Source organism: Octopus bimaculoides, chromosome 5 (assembly GCF_046866305.1).
Source record: "Octopus bimaculoides isolate indiv1 chromosome 5, ASM4686630v1, whole genome shotgun sequence".
Taxonomy (NCBI): Eukaryota; Metazoa; Mollusca; class Cephalopoda; order Octopoda; family Octopodidae; genus Octopus; species Octopus bimaculoides.
In genome coordinates this window covers 111,612,278-111,633,924 of record NC_142932.1, presented here as the reverse complement: position 1 = coordinate 111,633,924, position 21,647 = coordinate 111,612,278, and the positions used below count along the sequence as shown (strand labels likewise).

Below are 21,647 nucleotides of genomic sequence, written 5' to 3'. Positions count from 1 at the left end.
TTTTCCTCCAACTTCTATTTTAGTCAAACCTTAGTAGCTTCATTCTACAGAAGTTGAATTTTACTTACGTTATCTAATATACAAACAAAACTCTCTTGAATATACAGAAGTTCTTTCAAATATCTTTTAGCTACAGATAGCCATGACTTTTGAACAAGCACAAACCTTGCCCATAGTAAACTTATAATATTTTCCAACATTTCTAGTTATTTGTCAAAATAATGTTAATTCAACATCATTTTTACATTCACTTCTCCCATTTCATGTCCTATCATTTGTTCCATTCTTATGTCATTTCTTTTGTGATTTCAACATCCTGAGATCAACTTTCGCCACTTCTGCCCATATCTCCCTCTTGCACTGGCTCTTTCCACATGGATCTCCTGGTACCTCTTTACCCAATTACCATCATCCCCATGTATTGACTCTCTTGCAAAACATCCAGTTCATTTTATACCTTGTTTTGCTCTCAGTCCATTGTCCATGCACACTAACATTACACATCCAATGGAGAACGCTAGTTTCATTTCTTTCCTACTTTTGTATATCCTCGACATTCAGTATCTATGTCTCACTACCATGCATTATTATAGTTCATATACAGTCATTGTACAATCTACCCTTTGCACAAACAGAGAATCCCCTAGTGTCAGCAGAGGAAATAGCTCTCTGAATTTTTACCATCCTGTTCTTATTTTGATTACTATGATTTCAGAGTAGCCTCCACCACTGTTAATTGCATTGCATAGTTAACAGAAGCTTTCAACTACTTCTATAGAACTTTTTGAACATTGTAAAGAGTATATTTTATGGTTATCTTTGAGAGAAAAATTAAAATGAAGATTTAAAGCTTGGAACTAGTCAAAGAGTGATATGGCAGAGATCTTCAGAAATGAAATAATCATAACTCTAATGTAGGAACTCAATGTTGGTAATATAGCCAATACAAATGTCACAGTCTCCCAAATGAAGTGATAGTTTACTCTTCAAATGCAAATAAAACTACATATGTAGCCTTATCTGAGACAATGTCCTCTCAAATGCTACAGTCATAATATACATACCTACACAGCTTGGTCATGGGTTTAAGTAGTGAAACAACCCATCACACAAATTTATATGAAACAAAATGGGTTTAAGTAGTGAAACAACCCATCACACAAATTTATATGAAACAAAAATGTTCAGATGTTGGTTAACTGTGTAACTAGGAATGATATAAACCATGCTGATCTGAAAATAATAGGTTTGCTGAATAACAATGAATCTCAAAGCAAACTTCTCACTAATTTTCTTTTGCCACCTGCCTTTCTCTTTTGCAAAGATTATGATACAGTGACAGCAGATATAGATATACAGAAGGCAACCTTAGCAGCGGAAGTTCAACAAAAATCATAACCATACTTATCACAATGGTTTATTCTATAAAAGATCAAAGTATCAAAAAAGGTCCTTCCTAAGTCAAAGTCTCGTAAAGTCAGTTTCCTGCATTCTGTGACATATATATTCCCCACCTGGATGAGACATCAGTTTGTTACAGGGATATTCGTTTTCATTAACTGAGTGGGCTGGAGCAACATGAAATGAAGTGTTTCGCTCAGGAACACAGCACATTGCCCAGTACAGGAATTGAAATCACATTCTTATGCTTATGAGTGCAATCCCCTAACCACTAAGTCGTGTGTCTCCTAGAAATGGTAGTCAGCCATAAAACAAAATCCAAGATGCAGTACAACAAATTATGCAATAAAACCATAGATACATGATGATGTCAAAAAAAAAAAAAACACCCAGTGATCTTTGTAAAGATTGGAATTTGGAAGGGCATCAAGCTGTAGAAACCTTACCAAAGCAGACATTGGAGACCAACACAACCCTCAAGCTAAGCAAATCCTGTCGAACTGTCCAACCCATGTCAACAAAGAACAGATATTAAATTATGATGATGATGATAAAATACTGAGCCTGTGTTGTACACACTAAATATGGTAATGGTGTGAATTATACATAAAGATTATCAATTAATCGCGCCAATTCTTTTATTAAATTCATCAGTTTCAGCTTTGTTGATGTTAATGTGGAAACAAGGAAAGTGGCAGCAGGGGCAGTAGCAGCAGTAGTGTGTAGGCAAATAGTTGTTTTAAGATTGCAGTAAGATGGAAATACTGTGTAAAGAAGATAGATATAAACAGTAGGACGAGTTGAGACTGCAAGAGAAGCTGAATATTACTGGTAGCAGAGAGACAAGTTGTGGTTGCTGTTGTTGTTGTTGTTATTGCTTAGCCCCAGGGTTGTCCTGATCAAGTTGACCTATGATCAATGGCACTCCTGTGAAGACTATCCTGTCTTATTCCCAGACATTATATTTATGCAATGTAGTCCAACATATATTAAATATACAATGTCCTTCTTTTCTTTTTAAGATGGTAGGGTGTGAATTAAGAGAGATTTGGGTGCTATTTATTTCTTTACTGCCCACAAGGGGCTAAATATAGAGGGGACAAACAAGGACAGACAAAGGGATTAAGTCGATTACATCGACCCCAGTGCGTAACTGGTACTTAATTTATCGACCTCGAAAGGATGAAAGGGAAAGTCGACCTCGACGGAATTTGAACTCAGGATGTAACAGCAGATGAAATACCATTAAGCATTTCGCCCAGCGTGCTAACATTTCTGCCAGCTCACCGCCTTTGGGTGCTATTTCTAACAAGTTGAGCAAATACTTAGAAGCATTCTTGTGTGGCTCATAGGGTGTGAGATAATACCAATTAGGTTTGTGAGAGGAAATATCATAGTAACTCAAGATTCCGTTTATAGTCCTCATATATAAAACTCCTTGCAAGTCATCTAGACTCCTAAGGCCAGTTGCTCAGTTTATGTGGCTTATATATTCCTCTCTGGACAGGACACCAGTCCATAGCAGGATTACTCATTTTTGCCAGCTGAGTGGACCAGAGCAATGTGAAATGAAGTGTTTTGCTCAAGAACATAATGCATTGCCTGCTCCAGGAATCAAAACCAAAATCTTATAATCATGAGTCCAACACCCTGACCACTAGGCTGCATACCTCCACTAGTCCACATATATACCCATAAGAAGTAGAAAGAATTGTTTTATGATAACAAATGAGAAACAACTAAGGCAAAAAAGACTTGCAATATTTGGTGGGGAGTTTACTCTGCAAAGCTCTGGCTGAGTTACAGGTCTAGCAAAGAGGAAGAACACAGATTCAACCACAAAAAGGGCTGAGAGGGCCCCTAGATGGATCTGAATAAAGGGGACAGACCAATGGTTGGCTGCTACAGGGATGCATACTGGGATATGATCAACCCTGGCTGGATCATCTGGGTGAGGGGTCAAATGTTGAAAGAGCTGAAACTCCCTAAACAGTTAAAAATTTTGCCAAGTTCAACTTTGCCTTTCATCCTTTCAGGGTCAATGAAATAAATATCAGTTGATGTAATTGATTAGTCCCCACCCACCAAATTTCAGGCTTTGTGCACATAGGAGAAAGGATAACAGTCATGAATTCAAGTAATATTTTCATTTGTAATGCTAGCTTCAGAATACAACCTATACAAGTGTCATCCAGTCTGGAAGGATAAAGAAATCAGAGTCATTTCTTATAAATTATTGCCACCATTCTTCGCCATGAGAGAAAAACTGGTAATCAAATATACAAATATCCTATTATAAGCACAAGGCCTGAAATTTGGTGGAAGGGAGGGAGCTAGTCAATTACATCAACCCCAGTATGTAACTGGTACTTGTTTCCTCGACCCTGAAAGGATGAAAGGCAATGCTGAACTCAGTAAAATTATAACTCAGAATGTAAAAACAGATGAAATGATGCTAAGCATTTTGTCTGACATGCTAATGATTCTGCTTGCTCACCATCTTCATCATCGTTTAATGTCTGCTTTCCATGCTGGCATGGGTTGGATGATTTGACTGAGGACTGGCAAACCAGATGGCTGCACCAGGCTCCAATCTGATCTGGCAGAGTTTCTACAGCTAGATGCCCTTCCTAATGCCAACCACTCCGAGAGTGTAGTGGGTGCTTTTATGTGCCACCGGCACGAAGGCCAGTCAGACAGTACTTGGCAATGGCCACGCTCAAATGGTGTTTTTTACGTGCCACCGGCACAGGAGCCAGTCCAGCGGAACTGGCAACAACCTCACTCGAATATTTTTTCACGTGCCACCATCACCATCTTCATCAAATATACAAATATACAGACAAATGTGTTTACATATAGAAATAGAGACACATGTGAATAATTCATTAAATGCTTGCATTTACAAACTGGAGAAAAATGTACTCAATTTATAGATTTTATTTTGAAGTTGGAAGATAAGATACACCCACTAGCATCATATTTATGATCTTCAGTAACAAGATGATCACAAATGTGAAACTGCAAGAACCTGAAGGAATTTTGGCATCAAAATAATACTCATATATGTGTATACTCTCTCCAAATGTTGGTATTTTGGTTATGATAAAGCAATTTTGCACGTCTTTTACATACTGGTTACAGTTAGTATAAGGGAGGTAATCCTTTCTTCAGGTGACATTAACATCAGAGATGCTTTGCACATGTAGAAACTGCAGGAGCTACTCAGAGGTTTGGAAAATTCTTCTAAATCCACCTCAATGCTAGTAATCCTTCAATATTATCAACAGGTATCTCAGGGTCACAAGTGTTTTGCCTTTAGCCTGTACACATTACCTGAGTAGGGCAGCAAGAACTGATCTAGTCTTCACCTGCAGAAAGATTCTAATTGCGGTCTCTAATCAGCCATAACCACCTTGAGTTGGTTTCAGCTGCTGTGCCTATCTCCTTCATGGCTCTCTTCAGCTGCCTGGGTTCCAGACCAATCTTCTGCAGGAAATAGTAGACTGGTCGACCTGGAAAACTGCAGTAGGTGAATTCCATGGAGAATGAGGTTGCATGCCATTGCTTAACAAGGGGGAAAAAATATTCACTTCACACTGTAAGGTGGTGGCATTAGGAAGGGCATTCAATTATTAAAAAAACATGTCAACTGAGACTGGGGCTCAGTACAACCCTGTGGCTTGCCAGATCCTGTAAAACTGTCCAACCCATGCCAGCATGGAAAACGGATGGTAAATGATATATATCATCATCATCATCATTTAATGTCCGTTGTCCATGCCGGCATGGGTTGGACGGTTTGACCAGGGCTGACAAGCTAGAAGGCTGTACCAGACTCCAGTCTGATTTGGCATGGTTTCTATAGCTGGATGCCTTTACTAATACCAACTACCCCGAGAGTGTAATGGGTGCTTTTACATGCCACCAGCATGGGTGCCATTTGCATGACACTAGTATCTGCCATGATAGTGATTTCACTTGGCTTGATGGGTCTTCTTCTCAAGCACAACACAATACCAAAGGTCTCAGTCATTGCCTCCATGAAGCCCAATGCTCAAAAGGGGCTTTTCACATACCACCGGCATGGATGCCAGTTACATGACACCAGCATCAGCCAGGACTACAATTTCACTTGACTTGACGGGTCTTCTAAAGCACAGCATATCATCAAAGGTCTCAGTCACTAGTCATTGCCTCCGTGAGGCCCAAAGTTCGAAGATCATGCTTCACCACTTCGTCCCATGACTTCCTGGGTCTATCTCTACCACAGGTTCCCTCCACAGTTAGAGATCAGCACTTCTTTACACAGCTGTCCTCGTCCATATGCATCACATGACCATACCAGCACAATTGTCTCTTGTACATCACACACAACGCCTCTAATGCCCAACTTTTCTCTCAAGATGCTTTCACTGTCAAACATGCACATTGATGCAGCACATCCAGCGAAGCATACTGGCTTCATTTCTTTCAAGCCTACGCATGCCCTCAGCTGTCACAGCCCATGTTCCACTGCCATGTAGCATAGCTGTTCACACACAGGCACCATACAATCTGCTTTTCACTCTGAGGAAGAGGCCCTTTGTTGCCAGCAGAGGTAGGAGCTCTCTGAACTTTGCCCAGCTTAATCTTATTCTCACAGCAACGCTCTCGGAGCACCCACCATCGTTACTAACTCAGTCACCTAGATAATGGAAGCTATTTACTACCTCTCGCTTACCTCTCTGGCAGTTGATGGAGTCTATTTTCTGTACATTTTCAGTGTTTATTGTACCTATGCATCTTCCACACACACACAAAAAAAAAAAGAAAATCTCTGACATGTCAATTTATTGGACCACAAATGACTCCTAGCTCCTTAGATACCATTGACTTTGCTCAACTTCTCAATTTAAAGTGTCACTACTCCCAAACACTCACCTATGGTCATGAATCTTGAGTAATGACCAAAAGAGTATAATCAGGAATGCAAGTGGCAGAAATGGCATTCCTCCAAAGGATCTCTGAAATAATGTTACTCAACATGGTGCAGCATAACTCACAGATCAAGGAATCTCTCCAAGTCGAGATGCCGCTTCTACACTGACAGGTCACCGATCTGATACTATGGACATGTGATTAGAATGTGATAGTAAAGAATTGAAAGACAGATTCTTCAAGCTAAGCCAACTGGAAGGTGACCAGGGACAGACCAAGAACAAGATGGTTGGATGGTTGGAAATCCAGCAAGAAAGTCTAATGACAGCTGCATCTGATAGAACTATATGGAGAAGGAGCCTGAGAACTCTACTCCCATGACCCTACCAAGAATAGCAAGTAATCAAGATGGATGGATTATATTCATTGAAAGCATGCAACATACATGAACAAAGTGAAACATCAAGTTACTCTCTAGCATCCTAACCTGTTAAAGGTTGAATTTAAAGATTATAACTATGCCATTGTGGATTTCTTTTAAAATTATTTATAAAATTTACAAAGAATTAAGCATAAGACAAAACATACAAAACTGAAAAAAAAAGACGATGTGTTTATCAAAAGGCTGTAAAGTAAAAGGGTATAAAAAAAATGACTAAAACAATTTAATAAAAGAAAATCAAGAACATCTTTTTTCACAAGTTCAGAAATCTAAAGTATAGCAAAGTTAAAACTAAAAGATAGGACAACTAAAAAAAAGCTTCACCATCATCATTATCATTAATTGTCTGTTTTCCATGCTGGCATGGGTTGGACGGTTTGACAGGAGCTAGCAAGCCAGAGTGTTGTACCGGGCTCCAGTTGTCTGTTTTGACATGGTTTCTATGGCTGGATGCCCTTCAATTTACAGAATATACTGGATGCTTTTTATGTGGTGCCAGCATGATCTTAAAATAAATAAAATTCAATTACATATGTACTTTCCTTTTTCGAGATTAGTTTTTTAGTATCAGAGAGAATCTGACTGCATTGAAGATAATCAGATAACTAGGCTTGACTGACAATATTTTTGGATTTTAGATTTGTTGTCTCCTGAAGTTCAATAGAAGTATCGAAATCTCAGTAGACATGGAAAATTGTATGTATGTATAAATATATGCGATGGAAGTCACATGTAGTCCAAAAAAGACGGTTCTGCAATTCCTTGATGAACAACCTGACAAATGATTTGTCAATAGTGATCAAGTGTACGTTACCTCACTCACTCCCTCCATCGAATCAACTTTGCCTAAACAGGTTCACAGGGTAACCCACACGTCATGTATCAAAGAGCAGTGTGAGATGAAGAGCTTTGCAGAAGAACACAATGCACCACCCAGTTCAGAAGCTGAAACCATGATCTTGCAATCAGGAATGCAGCACCCTAACCACATGGCCATGCAATGTCATGTATGTACACATGAACATACGTATATGTATATGCACACCAACCAGTAAATGACTGTGTGTGTGTGTGTGTGTGCGTGCATGCATGTGTGCGTGTGTGTGTCTGTGTGGTCTTCAGAGGTATGGCAAGTGATTTGGTATGAGGCTATGTTGAAACTGAGACACTATCAGCCAAGAAGTCACATAGCCATTCAAAACCCCACAAAAATTGTTAACTTCACTGAAACATTTATTACTTGGTGCCAAAATTTTCATGGCACACATTGAGACATGGTCATTTGCATAGTTCCATTGAAAATGGTTTGAGACAAGGCCATGTATGTATGTGGCTATGTATGTATATATATATGGGAGAATATACAAAAAATAACAACAGACGAGGACAGGTGGTGTAAATAACAAAAGTATATATTAGTATGACGCTCGGGAATACGGAAAGTCTTTGACGTTTCGAGCTACGCTCTTCAACAGAAAGAATACGGAGACAAGGAGAAAAACACGGAGAAAAAAAATTGAATAGTGTTCAGTCAACGGTCAATCATAATAATGGCCGATCATAACAATGACTGACCGGAAGTTAGAAATTCTTATTTCAGGAGAGCTAAGAAAGGGGGAGATAACAAACGGTGATCGGGAACGAGGGGCTGTGTGTGGGAGGTAGACTGCTGGTGATCTTGACGTATGTAGTGTGAAAATGGGGGAAGGGAGAAAGGGAGAAAGTAGTTGGTCAGTTGTAGTGTGTGCTTGGTGTGATGCGAGGGTATTGGTGTGGTATATATATATATATGTATGTATACACACATACACACACACACACATATATATATATATATATATATATATATATATATATATAGGGGGAGAATTCACAAAAAAAAACAAAAGACAAAGTCAGGTGGTGTAGGCAACAAACAGCTGGGGGGTGGGCAGAGGTGGGGTATGTGGGAGTGGGTATAAGGGATGGGGTGGGTGGGATGGGATGGATAGAGGTGAGGTTGGATTGTGTAGGGGTGGGGTTACGAGGGAGGGGTGACGATGAAGGGAGAGGGGGAAGGGATAAGGTGGGTAGGAGTGAAGAGAAGAGAGAAGGAGAGTAGGAGTAAAGAGAAGTTAGGAGTCGGAGCAAGAGAGGAGAGAGGAGTAGGGTTAGATGAAGAGAGGAGGAGAGTTGAACTCATGTGGCACAAAGGAACGAAGAGAGAAGATTAATCCCTCTTCACAGCGAAAACGGGAGTCCAGATGGCCCCTGTGCAAGGACAACCCAAACACAGACAGGTGTTGCAAAGAGTGACCAGTAGAGCGGAAATGGTGCGAGACTGGGGTATCAATGCCAAGTCGGATGTCTCAGAGGAATTCCATGAACCGGTCAGCCAAGCGGGGAACAAGCAGGGTTGGGAGGTTGGGTTAGGGAAGAAGCTGTGGACCAAGAGGTCTCGGAGGTTGTGGGTTCGTTTGGAGGGGAGGGGTCGGTTAGGGAAGATGTGTGAAGTGGAGGGGTCGGACTGGAGTCGCCAGAAGGCTCAGAGAATGGTGCGTTGGAGAGGTAGGGTGGTGGGGTGGTAGGTGAGGGGAAACAGGAGACAGCGGGGCGGATGTGGGGGGGAGAGAGCAGATGCACGGTCCACGGAACATGCTCTGGTAAGGGTGGTGTGGACCCACTACTGGTCCTTCTACCTGAGGTATTACCTGGACACTTCATCACCACTATCTGTCTTTTTGGAGATACCACTATTTCATTCTCACTCTCTCTCCTAAATGTGAGTAGCTGTGTAGCTCCTCTACTTGAACCTGCTCTACCCCAACCTCTTCTCTCACATCTTAACCCCCATCTAACATAACAATGCAGCACACACACTCCTCCTCAATTTTTAATATTCATTAGAGAAAAGCCTCAAGCATAAATCATTCAATATCGGGTTTGAAAGATGAGCTACATGGTGACTTCAATAGTGCCAGTGACCTAAAAATAGCACCCAGTACACACTGTGAAGTGCTTGGCATTAGGAAGGACATCCAGCCATAGAAATAGTGCCAAAGCAGACACTGGAGCATAATGCAGTCGCTGGAATCATTGGATCCTGATCAAATTGTCCACCCCATGCCAGCATGGAACATGAACATATGATGATGATGTGTATCCTTGAAGGAATGACCCGACTTCCTTTTAGTTAAAAAATGATGAACTGCTAGATCGGGCCTGTAGTCTTATTACAGGAGTCAATCAAATCATTTTACAGAAAGACTAAATTTGTATTCTCATGCAAAATTATGTCATATTTCACCATGAATATTAAAATTCCACAGAAGAAGAAAAAAGATGTGCAAATAAACTTTTTATAATTTATAATTTTTAAGAAAAACGAATATTTAATTATATTTAGCTTTGTTTTCTAATCATGAAATAACAGGCTTTTAATGTCTTAAATTGATGAAAACTGCAGTAAGTGTACATTATTAACATTTCATTGCTTACTGATGTCTTCCCCTACATATGAGGTTCTGTGCCTATGTAAAAACAAAAAAAAAAATTCATGTTTTTAAAAAAAGACACTCATCACCAAGGCTAGCAGCATGTAAATTTAACTTATTTTGGATTAAGTTACAGATAGGTGCAGGGATGATTGTGAGTTAAATAAGTTTTGCTTACCAACCATGTGATCTTGCACAGCACTTTGTGCAAGTGTTTTCTACTATAGCCTTAGGCCAACCAAAGCCTTGTGAGTGGATTTGGTACACAGAAACTGAAAGAAGCTTGTCGTATAAGTGTGTAAGGAGGGTATGTGTAAACTATCCTGTCATCATGTGATGGTCGTAAATAAGCAGCAAGGTCACATGGTTGATGCCAGTGCCTCCTGATTGGCTCCCATGCCAGTGGCACATAAAAAGTAGCCACTACTCTCAGAGTGATTGGCATTAGGAAGGGCATCCAGCCGCAGAAACCTTGCCAGATCAGATTGGTGCTTGGTGCAGCCTACTGGTCTGCCAGTCCGCAGTCAAACCGTCCAACCCATGCCAGCAAGGAAAACAGACGTTAAACGATGATGATGATGATGATGTTGCTCGTTTCCAGTCTTCCATGAAAAACATGTCTGGCCCTGGGGAAATATCATTTTAATTGGAAACAGGTATGTGTTGATGAGGGGAAGGGCATCTGCCTGTAGAAGATCAGCTTCAACAAATTCCATTCCACCCATGCAAGCATAGAAAAGAGGACGTTAAATATTGGTGATGATGAAATTAAAATGCTACTTTTCAATACTTGAATTGGAACAGTTCTATTCTGTAAAGCATGAACAACAAACTGGAACTCTAACAAATAGAATAAAAGATGGACATCAACTCTCTTTCATATCCATAATTTCCCACGAATAACAACAATAATACATGGTTAATTGCAAGTGCAGAAATTTTTTTCCTAAGCTAATATAATTCTATATTTAAAATGATTAATTTTGATTGCACATACTATAAAGAGGCCAATTAGTCACATTTCTGAAACACAAAAATCAAGCTACAAAATGTTATCATGTTAAAAGAGTTTTGTAAAAGATATAAGTTAATGATGATACAGCCAGAGACCAATGGCTAAAGTAGAGCAAATTGATCACTATTGAGTGCACAACATCAAATACTGTATTTGATGGCATAAAAGATGCCTGAGCATGTTAGACACATCCCCAATTTCAGCAGCATATATTCAAGAAAAGAAGTTTTTAGTGCTTAAAGCATGTAAATATTTAAAGCAATCTAGCAGTACATTGCAAAACATTACAAAAGCACTTCAGTTATAATAGCAATAGAAATAATAATAAAAATGTCATGTTTAACTAAATATTATTAATATAGAGTCAAGTGTGGCTGTGTGGTAAAAAGCTTGCTTCCCAACCACATGGTTCTGGATGCAGTCCCACTGTGTGGCACCTTGGGCAAGTGTCTTCCACTATAACCTTGGGCCGACCAAAGCCTTGTGAGTGGATGTGGTAGACAGAAGCTCTGTCTTTTGTCACCCATCACAGCTTGACAATCAGCACTGGTATGCTCACATCCCCATAGCTTATTAGTTCTGCAAAAGAGACTAATAGAATAAGTACAAGGCTTTAAAGAAAAAAAATAAATACTGTGATCAATTCATACAACTAAAATTTCTTCAAGGTGGTGCCCCAGTATGGCCACTGTCTAATGACTGAAACAAGTAAAAGATAGATTAGGTAGAAGAGACTGTCTTGATTAAAATAAGTCCATAATAGTAGTTAGCATCAGAGACAAAACTAGCTTATGGGAAGACTAGCTTTGCATACAGGACCCAGGGTGGATTTTTTTGAAACCTTTCGTTTTTAGACAAGTGCATTTTGCATGTCATCAATTATGGTGCATTATGAACTACACCTTATGAAAAGGAAAAAGGATGTCGACAGAGAGTGACAGGAAACGGTTTCCAAACAAACGTTTTTTTTTTATTAAATGTTTACCAAAACAAATAAATTTTCATCTTTCAAACTCAATCAGAATGATTTATTCTTGAATGAATATTAAAAATAGAGAGGCATCATTTTCAACATGGCATCAACAAACTATCAGAATTTTAATTATTTTATTCTTAGAGACAGTTGCACTTTTTTCTATTTCCTTATCTCCTTTCATTGCCATATTTCTGTTGAAATTCACCGACTTTGTTTCAATTAATTTTGAAAATAATGACAAATTTAGTAAAGTAACTGTCATTATGAAGTTGGCATTTGGAACATAAATTAACATAAAATTTACATGGAAGACCTTAATGCAGATCACTTTAAAATAGGAAATGTGTACCATAAAACTAAGGGCAGCCTCAGGCAGATTGATATCAAAAAGGTTAAAGAGTACTTATGATTTACAATGACAGCAGCTTCTGAAATTATAATGCTGAAAACAATTCATTTAAACTAATCATTTCTTAGAAAACGTGTACTTACCTATGATGCAATTTTGAGTCAACTTTATGATTGGTTTCTTTTAATTTTAATAAATGAGAATCAGATGAGGGAGAAGAATGATTGTTATTTTGTGAAAATGAGTATGTTTCTGATATTTCTTGTACTACAAAGTTTTCAGAAGTTGAAGAATTCTGGGGTGCTATATTTGGTTTGATTTCATCATCAATTATATTATACTGTATTTGGACGGCTTCATTTGAAGCTTCAGAAACATTCTTAGATGAAGAACTTTCTCCAGCCTGAGAAGAGGAAAGTGAGTTGCCCTTGAAATTTAAATTTTCAACATAAAAGCTTTTATCTTTCCGTTCAGAAATAACAATGCTTGTTTCTGATGAGGACAAACTGACAGGTTTATGGATGATTTTAGTTTTAATATTGGTACTTTCAGGTTGGTAAACCCAATTACTATTTTTATTAGTGATTGATTCTGATGATTTGGATAATGATTCATTAAGTACTTTATACAAACAAGTGTCATATGGAGAGGAGAGAGCAGCTTTAAGTACAACATTTTGTTCCTTTGCAGAGTCCAAGAAAGAGAGACAAAATTTTACTACAGTTTCTACTTGAAGATAAGATGCTATATTAAGCACCTCCATTACACTCTCTTCATTTAAATTTAGGAGTCCTTCATAAAGATACATTATAAAACAGTGAAGAGCATCCACACCACGGAGATTAATTGGTAATTGAACTTGAAGATGTCCTTCACAAGGTCCATTCTGACACAACGCCAACAACGTTGGACTAGCCACCATTAGCACTGTCTTGTGAACCTACAACAAATTGTTAAATGTCATAAATATACACATTTCATATAAATTTCATGTATGCACACACACGCGCATGCAAGATATTAGCTAAGTATGTAGTCCAACAGATACCATTGCTTAAATTGCAGAGGACATCAGCTGTAAAACCTCTTTGAAACAACCTAGAAAAAGATGTTAGTAGCCATGGCCAGATCATATTTGGTGCATAGTTCATGTGGCGGTTGTTCTTGCATTAAAATCTCCAAGAACAAACAGCTTATCAGTTGCTGACATGGTAGCAAGGTACGAGTCCAGCAGGGCTTGGGAAAACTTGGGATCAAAGGGCCTTAAAGTTAACTTAGCAAAGACCAAAGTTCTAGGAAAATGGGCAGAAGAAATTCCATATTGTGTACCCAGTGTAAACTATGGACACATAAGAGGTACAGTGGAATCACCGAAATATTAATAGAGAAAGTAGACTTTGTTTGTGGCAGGTGCAAAGAAGCAATACACACTAAGAAGACACAGAAAATAGATTTTCTCAAATAGCCAGGAGGTTTCCCAAAGGTTGTAGATAGTTTCTGTTACCTAGGTGACTTAATTAGTAGTGGAGGAGAACGTTCTAAAAGTATAGTTGCTAGAATAAGAACCAGCTAGAGAAAGATAAGAGAACTATTGATTTACTGGCAATAGAAGGCCTATTTCTCAGATTGTATGTTTGTTATGAATGCAGAGGATATGTGAAGAATAGAAAGAAATGAAGCTAACATGCTATGCTGGATGTACAACATCAATATGCATGTACAACAAAATGCAAATGAAAGTAATGGAAATAACAGAGAATGAATGGAGAGAGAGAGAGAGAGAGAGAGAGAGAGAGAAAGAGAGAGAGAGAGAGTAATTGATGTATGTCAACAATGAATGATACAAGAATAATGAGAGAGAGAGAGAGAAAGAAAGAGTGATGATTGGTAATAAAGGCAGGTGATGGTAATAGAGAGAGAGAGAGAGAAAGAGTGATGGCTATTGTCAATGATATCAATGAGTAATGCAGAAGAAAGTGATTAAAGACAGTAAGAATGACAACTAGCAATAAGTATGGTGATGGAGGGGGATTGAATAATGATTGATCTGATGTCATGCCTGCTGCATAGGTGGTGTGATGAGACAGAATAATGTGGAGGCAGAGATGTAGATAGTTCCAAATCCCAATTTCTATCAACACTACCACCAGCTTCCATGGCTAGACAAGTCTTCTCCAATAACATCAGTTTTCTGTTTAAAAAAAAACTGTTATTCTTTTCCTCACTCTACTTGAGTTTTATATCAATTTATGACTCTTTACAAAGCCCTCAGAGAACATTTGTGAGCATTATCTACAGTCTACAAACATGTGACCTTCAAAATAACTCTGAACATTTCTGGACTGGCTTTTTTTTTTTGTACAACACATATCTTTCACAATATATATTGTTCACCCTTTTAAACCAATTTTTCTCAGCGCTTTTCATACTCTATATTGCATGTAACACATAACCCTTTCCCCATCACTCCTTTAAGTACAAGACCCACTTTTTCCATTCACTATGTCACCATCCTCATCACTCAACCCCTCTGCCTCACCTCATCACCTCTGTGTAGGTGGCTACATTAGATTCCTTGTGCCCAGCTTACTCTACTTTCATCCTCACTTCCTGTATTGCCTGTCTTCACCCTATGTACCAGCATACGCATATTCCTTTCCTTCTGAGTCTCTGAGATCCCTCTGTCATTGCTTTATCCACTGAATTACCTCCCCCTTGCCATATCACTTTAAATATTCATATCTAACTCAGAGTATTGAGTACTTCTCTCACTCGTTTTGGCATGATTTCTATGGTTGGATGCTCTTCCTAATGCCAACCACTTTACAGAGTGTACAGGGTGGTTCCTACATAGGGCAGTACTAGTGAGGTCACTAGTACCAGTGTCATGTAAATTGCAAGACAAAACCTCTCAACTGAGTGGGGAGCAGTGTTGAGGAAGGTAGCTTCATTTTAGGCAATGAGAGGCTAAAGTATGCTTGGATAAGAACAGGTGTCTTGCTGTAGGGGAGACACATGGTTACCCTAGTTGGAAAAGAAAATGGTGGTGAAGATGTGTACACCCTCAAGTTACAGGAAGGTGGATCACAAGGTATTTAGTCCATTACTACACCATTCAAGTCACTTGATTATTGCACCTCATTCAACTTCAAAAAGCAACAGCTTTGTTTGGACAAAGAACTTTAACTCTTTAGTGTTTAAACCAGCCAAATCCAGCCAGAATATTCTACCTGTTTTATGTTCAAAGGTCCGAGATCTGGCCTCTCACACTTACCCTACAATATCATTATCAAAATAAGCAATCACATCATTGAAATCTTGAATCTACAAGATAATACATTACTAATTCAAAATAATATGAATAAATAAGCAATACATTTGACAGAGTAATCTGAATGCTAAAACGTTAACAAGGAATTGTAGAGAATTCTTACTTTAATCTTATATGATCCAGCTTGAACAGTAGCATCACAGAGAGTTTGTTTTTTCCATAATTCACAAAGGACAGTCATTGCTTGAGAGCCATGGTCTTGATCCAGGTAAGCTTGTTCATATACCATTTTGCAGGTATATTACAACAGTAGGGGGAATTCAGAAACATAGGAATTCAAGGTATACCTGCAAATATAATAGAAATATAAAAACTGATGACAGTTGCACTAAAAACATTTTCCCTGGATATATGGGCTGAAATTTGGGATGTGTCTATTATGTTCGAGTATCTTTTTTAAGTCATTAAACATAGTACGTATTTTGATTAAATTTCTTGAAATATTCCTTATTAGAAAGCAGCAATAACACAAAAGAATTAAAGAATTATTGTTTTAAGTCAAGAAAACTTTTATTAATTCATCATTATCACCATTTAACGTCTGCCTTCCATGCTGGCATGGATTGGATGGTTTGACAGGAGCTGACAAGACAAAAAACTGTGCCAAACTCTGCTGCCTACTTTGGCAATGTTTCCCAGGAAGGATGCCCTTCCTAACACCAACCACTTTACAGAGTGTATTGGGTGGTTTTTACATAGCGGCAGCACCACACACACACACATATATATGTGTGTGTGTATCATTGTTATTATTATTTTATAGCTCCTTATGTGCAATGTTCTTTGTGAATATTCTAAATGCACCAGAACTTTCTTCAATTAATATGCTCTGTTTTGACAGATGAGCAGACCTACAGTTAAAAGCGATCCAGCCTTTCACCTGGATTTTTTTTACATATCTAGGTCTATGTTCTACAAGGTGTTCTTCATTTTTTTAAGAATTTGATGGCTACTTCCAAGAGGTCCGGCAACTTACCATTGATCCAAAGATGAACTTATGTTGGATTGTCTGCCCTTAGTTATACAATTATCTTCCTTAGGCTTGTTTTGTTTAAACATGTTTTATAGGATAAGGCTTCATGTGCAAACTAACTGTAACCCTTAAAAATTTTAATTCCGGGTTGAGAAACATTGATCTATGAGACATAATCAATACTAGTCACTAGAGCTAGTAGTAGCTGAAAAATGTTAAGACAAATTCTCAGAATTTTAATAAACCTTTCAAAAGAATGACTGGATCAGAGGTTCTCAACTGAGGTCATCATAAGATTTTGTTGTTAAAATTTATGTGCAATAAATTGGTTATGCTTCTACAACACATAAATTATTTTAACAACTTTTTGTACAATTCCTAATAATATTTAATTATAAAAGTATAAATAGGGTTTTTTTAAACACTGAAAGGCTTTGAAGGTCCACCAGAGAAAAATAGGATTCAAAGGTAAAAAATAGTTGAGAACCACGGCATTAGATGATTCAAAAAGCAATATTTTATTGAAATTGAAGAGGGAAATGAAAACAAGAGAATGTACAAAGAATGAAAAATAAATGGCTTGAGTGTAATCTATTGGACATTAAATATGAATCTAAGGAATAGACCAATATGTAGGAGGGTAGTGGATGCTAATTTGAAGAGTATTTGTCTATCACAGAAATGAATCAAGTGGCAACAATATATAATTCAGTAATATTGGGAAATTGTAAAAACAAAACCCTGAGGACTACTTATATAGAACTGACTTTGAGATAATAAGAAGAGATAATAAAGACAACTAGTAAAAGTAATTTTGTAAAAGCACACAATCAGGATTCAAAATTAAAGGCTAAAATTTGTATGCTAAAAATGGTTGAGATGAAGTATAACTTCATAGGAAGCAATACATGATATTATAATTTAATGAATACCAGTTAAATGATCATCAATTTATGAATAACCTTAAAATTTTGAGATCAAATTGACATTAGTTTATCTACATTTTTTTCTTTTTTACATAACTCTTCAGTCACATATATATTCATTGCCATTTTTTTTTTCTTTAAAATATTGTTCTAAAATGAACTTTATCACATAAATCATCAATGATTACCAGCTCACAACAGACAACAGTTATTCTCCTTTACATGCAGCATCTTCTAAAAACACTACATGTTCATAAGCAGAGCTAACTTGCCCATGTCAAATTAGTTGACTTCATTATGTAAACATCATTTGAATTTGTTTCAAAAGTTCAGTTTACTTTATTTTATATCAATTTATTGAATACCTTCTGCCATCATTGCCAAAGACCACTGGATTGCACAATTGTTGTCGTCAGAAGAGTTAATTGCTGTACAACAGTCTGAAACACAGCAAACTAGTTCTAGTCCCAACTCTAAACAACTTACTCATTGCAAGTAACAAACCATCAAAAGTCCATAAATCTCGAACCGTGAATTCCTAACTCATATCTTAGGTACACGTCAGATATTACTTCAATATTTTATGCACCTTTTTTGTCCTTCCCACTTATCACTCCTAGGAAATATAGCAGCTGTCAATCGTACATAATGCCTGTCATCTAATTGAGAAGTATAATTTCTCTATTGTTGAACATTAGAGTATTTGATCATACATCGCTAGTAAAATTTCTGTTAAATTATAGGCAATATCTGCAAGATGACAGACAGCTGTGGCCAACAAACATGCCCTCAATTGGAGGTTAGGTCGATCAAAACTGACGTAATGCATACAAGTCAATCACATGGTAATATGACATGAATCGCTTGCATGCTGGGCAAAATGCTTAGCGGCATTTCGTCCATCTTCATGTTCTGGGTTCAAAATCCCACCGAGGTAGACTTTGTCATTCAATAAAATAAATACCAGCTGAGTACTGGAGTCGATATAATCAACTTACCGACTTCTCCGAGCTTGCTGGCTTTGTGCCAAAATTTGAAACCAATATCAAAGAAATACTGAAAATTGACATACTAATTGATTTGGATTATTGAAAATATTGATTTAAATAATATCTACCCACAGAATAGATTTACAAGTTTTACTTGTTACAAATTAAGTCAAATCGAATACTCCCCAATCTTTCATTATTAGAATAAAGAATATTATTTTAATACGTCAGATTTTGTTACAGTAAAGTATAATTAGGATAGTAATTTCTAATGAATTTACAGAGAGTAATAATAATAAACTTATATTTCATGCTTACAAACTCTTCCGAGAGTTAAAATTATTTGCTCATAAATCTGATACACACACAGCACTGCTATATATATATATAGTCTTAGAAAGTAATCTGTTGTTTAACCCGAAGCGAACCATGACCGAGCAAAAACATTCTATCTATAATCTACTGTAATTAACTATTACATCCATATCTGGGAAAGAGCATGGCATTGGGGGAGATGGACGTAAATGTAAAAATTAATTTAATTTTTTGAACAAAAATTCTTTTATAGGAAAAAAAAATGACCACCCAATTCCTTGCCCTTTTATTTTTCCAAGGAGTAATGATAGCTATTCCGAAAATCTACCGATCAGAGTTTTCGGACAGATAGAATTTTTTAAAATTTACCGTATGTAGGGATGCATTTGCTAAGGTATCGTTTTGTTTTTTTTAAGAGGCAGATTAGGTTGCTATTTCTAACACATCAAGTGACAACGTTTAGACAGAAACTCCCTCGATTAGCACACAATGTAACATAAAATCACTTAAGGTGAGCGAATCAGGGAACTACTTTGATATATAAACAAAAAGACTATTCGTTTACCAAACAGAAATCTATTGAACTACAATAAAATTTAACAGTAATACTTAGCTATGCTTTTTTAATTTTTTACAAGAATCAAAAATTACATTAAATATGAACGGATATATATATATATATATATATATATATATATATATATATATATATATATATATACATAACAGTTAATGAGCAACAACCCTTTGTTTTAGGTTACTGAAGTAAAATTAACAGACTCCAGTTAATTTTACATTAATTACAAATAATTTAAGACCTGTAGTTTTTAATTTCAATATTGGAAAATATTTTCAAGAGGAAAACTGAGGCAAGTTATTAAAAAGATGATAAAAACGTTAAAATTAGAAATACGTGGAAACTAATTCTATGATAGAATTAGCAATAACTTGCTTGTAAAATTATATTTTATGTCTAAGACAAGACAGTATTTCACAGTGAAATACTGAAAATAAATTAGAGAAAAGCGGGAAAATATCCAGGGAAAATCTTATGGAAAGTATAAAGGGGAAGAGATTTTGTAGTGACCTCGATTCTTATTAGTAAATAAAATGCGAGCTTGTAAATTAAAGATATCACAACATGATTTTAAATTAATAACGCACAGAGAGTACGTGTTATATTATCTCTGCTACATTATTAATTAAGAAGTATGGTGCTTGCTATAGAAGAAACTTTCATCAAACTAATGTACCAAACGTTATTTACAAGTGTACATCGGAAACTGGCTGATAATGAGAAGCAAATAAAATTTTTACAAAGAAAAACACCGGGGATAAAATAAAAGACAAAATGTGTGTTACATGTTTCGTATTAATATCAATGGCCAGGCTAGAAAATAGTTTTCCTTTCGTCTCACCTTAAAAGACCATTCACAAATAGCAAAGCTTCAAGTATGTTTAGTTTTGTACTTGTTTATGTTAGTTCTTCTCTTCAGAATAAAGCAAAAGCACTGTTGTCAGGAGAAATGTGTCTGGGATATTATTCTAAAGCATTTTATTTGCTTTTTTGACGCCTTCAGTCAAAACAATGGCGATAATTAAGAAAGTCTGTCTTCCTGAGGAAACATTTCATGATATGAATCAATACGGACATTTGAACATTAATTGAAAACAAAAGGAAATTAAACGAAAAATGCTATAATTACATAAATTATAATTCTTTTCAACATAAAATAATATCTATGAGGCGTATTTTCGTACGTAGACTATCGCAAAACGTCGATATACCGTTATATACATGTATACATATGTATATAAATATATATATATATCTATATATATACATGCATACAAACATATATATATATATATATATATATATACACACATACATACTTTTATATATATATATATATATATATATATATATATATATATATATATATATATATATATATATATATATACACACATACATTCATACGTACACACATACAAACATACATATACATATCTACATATATAATACACACTATTCAATTTATAGATCCAAATTATTGTAATATATATATATATATATATATATATATATATATATATATATACATGCATACGCAGTATATATATATACACACACACATACATTCATACTCTTTTTCTCTTTACTCTTTTACTTGTTTCAGTCATTTGACTGTGGCCATGCTGGAGCACGGCTTTTTAGTCGAGCTAATCGACCCCAGGACTTATTCTATCGGTCTCTTTAGCCGAACCGCTAAGTTACGGGGACGTAAACACACCAGCATCGGTTGTCAAGCGATCTTGGGGGGACAAACAGAGACACACAAACATATACACACACACACATACATATATATATACATATATACGACAGGCTTCTTTCAGTTTCCGTCTACCAAATCTACTCACAAGGCTTTGGTCAATCCAAGGCTATAGTAGAAGACACTTGCCCAAGGTGCCACGCAGTGGGACTGAACCCAGAACCATGTGGTTGGTAAGCAAGCTACTTACCATACAGC

General features: G+C 36.7%; 1 protein-coding gene across 8 annotated transcripts in view; it reads right to left on the bottom strand.

Moving 5' to 3' along the window:
• LOC106871754 (uncharacterized) overlaps window positions 1–20,930 on the bottom strand; it is a 33,629-nt gene extending 12,699 nt beyond the window's left edge. For 3 of the 8 annotated variants that reach the window (XM_014918387.3, XM_014918388.3, XM_089352945.1), the window contains exons 1-3: window positions 20,529–20,930; window positions 16,011–16,194; window positions 12,720–13,516 (exon numbers count right to left, since the gene is read on the bottom strand). In XM_014918387.3, coding sequence (XP_014773873.1) covers window positions 12,720–13,516; window positions 16,011–16,136 — 923 coding nt within the window. In that variant the 5' untranslated portion in view covers window positions 16,137–16,194; window positions 20,529–20,930. Of the gene's footprint in view, window positions 1–12,719; window positions 13,517–16,010; window positions 16,195–16,883; window positions 17,007–20,472 lie in introns of those variants that run through there. The other 5 variants (XM_089352943.1, XM_052968165.2, XM_052968166.2 and 2 more) reach the window with 5 other exon arrangements.
• Window positions 20,931–21,647: the final 717 nt, after the last annotated feature.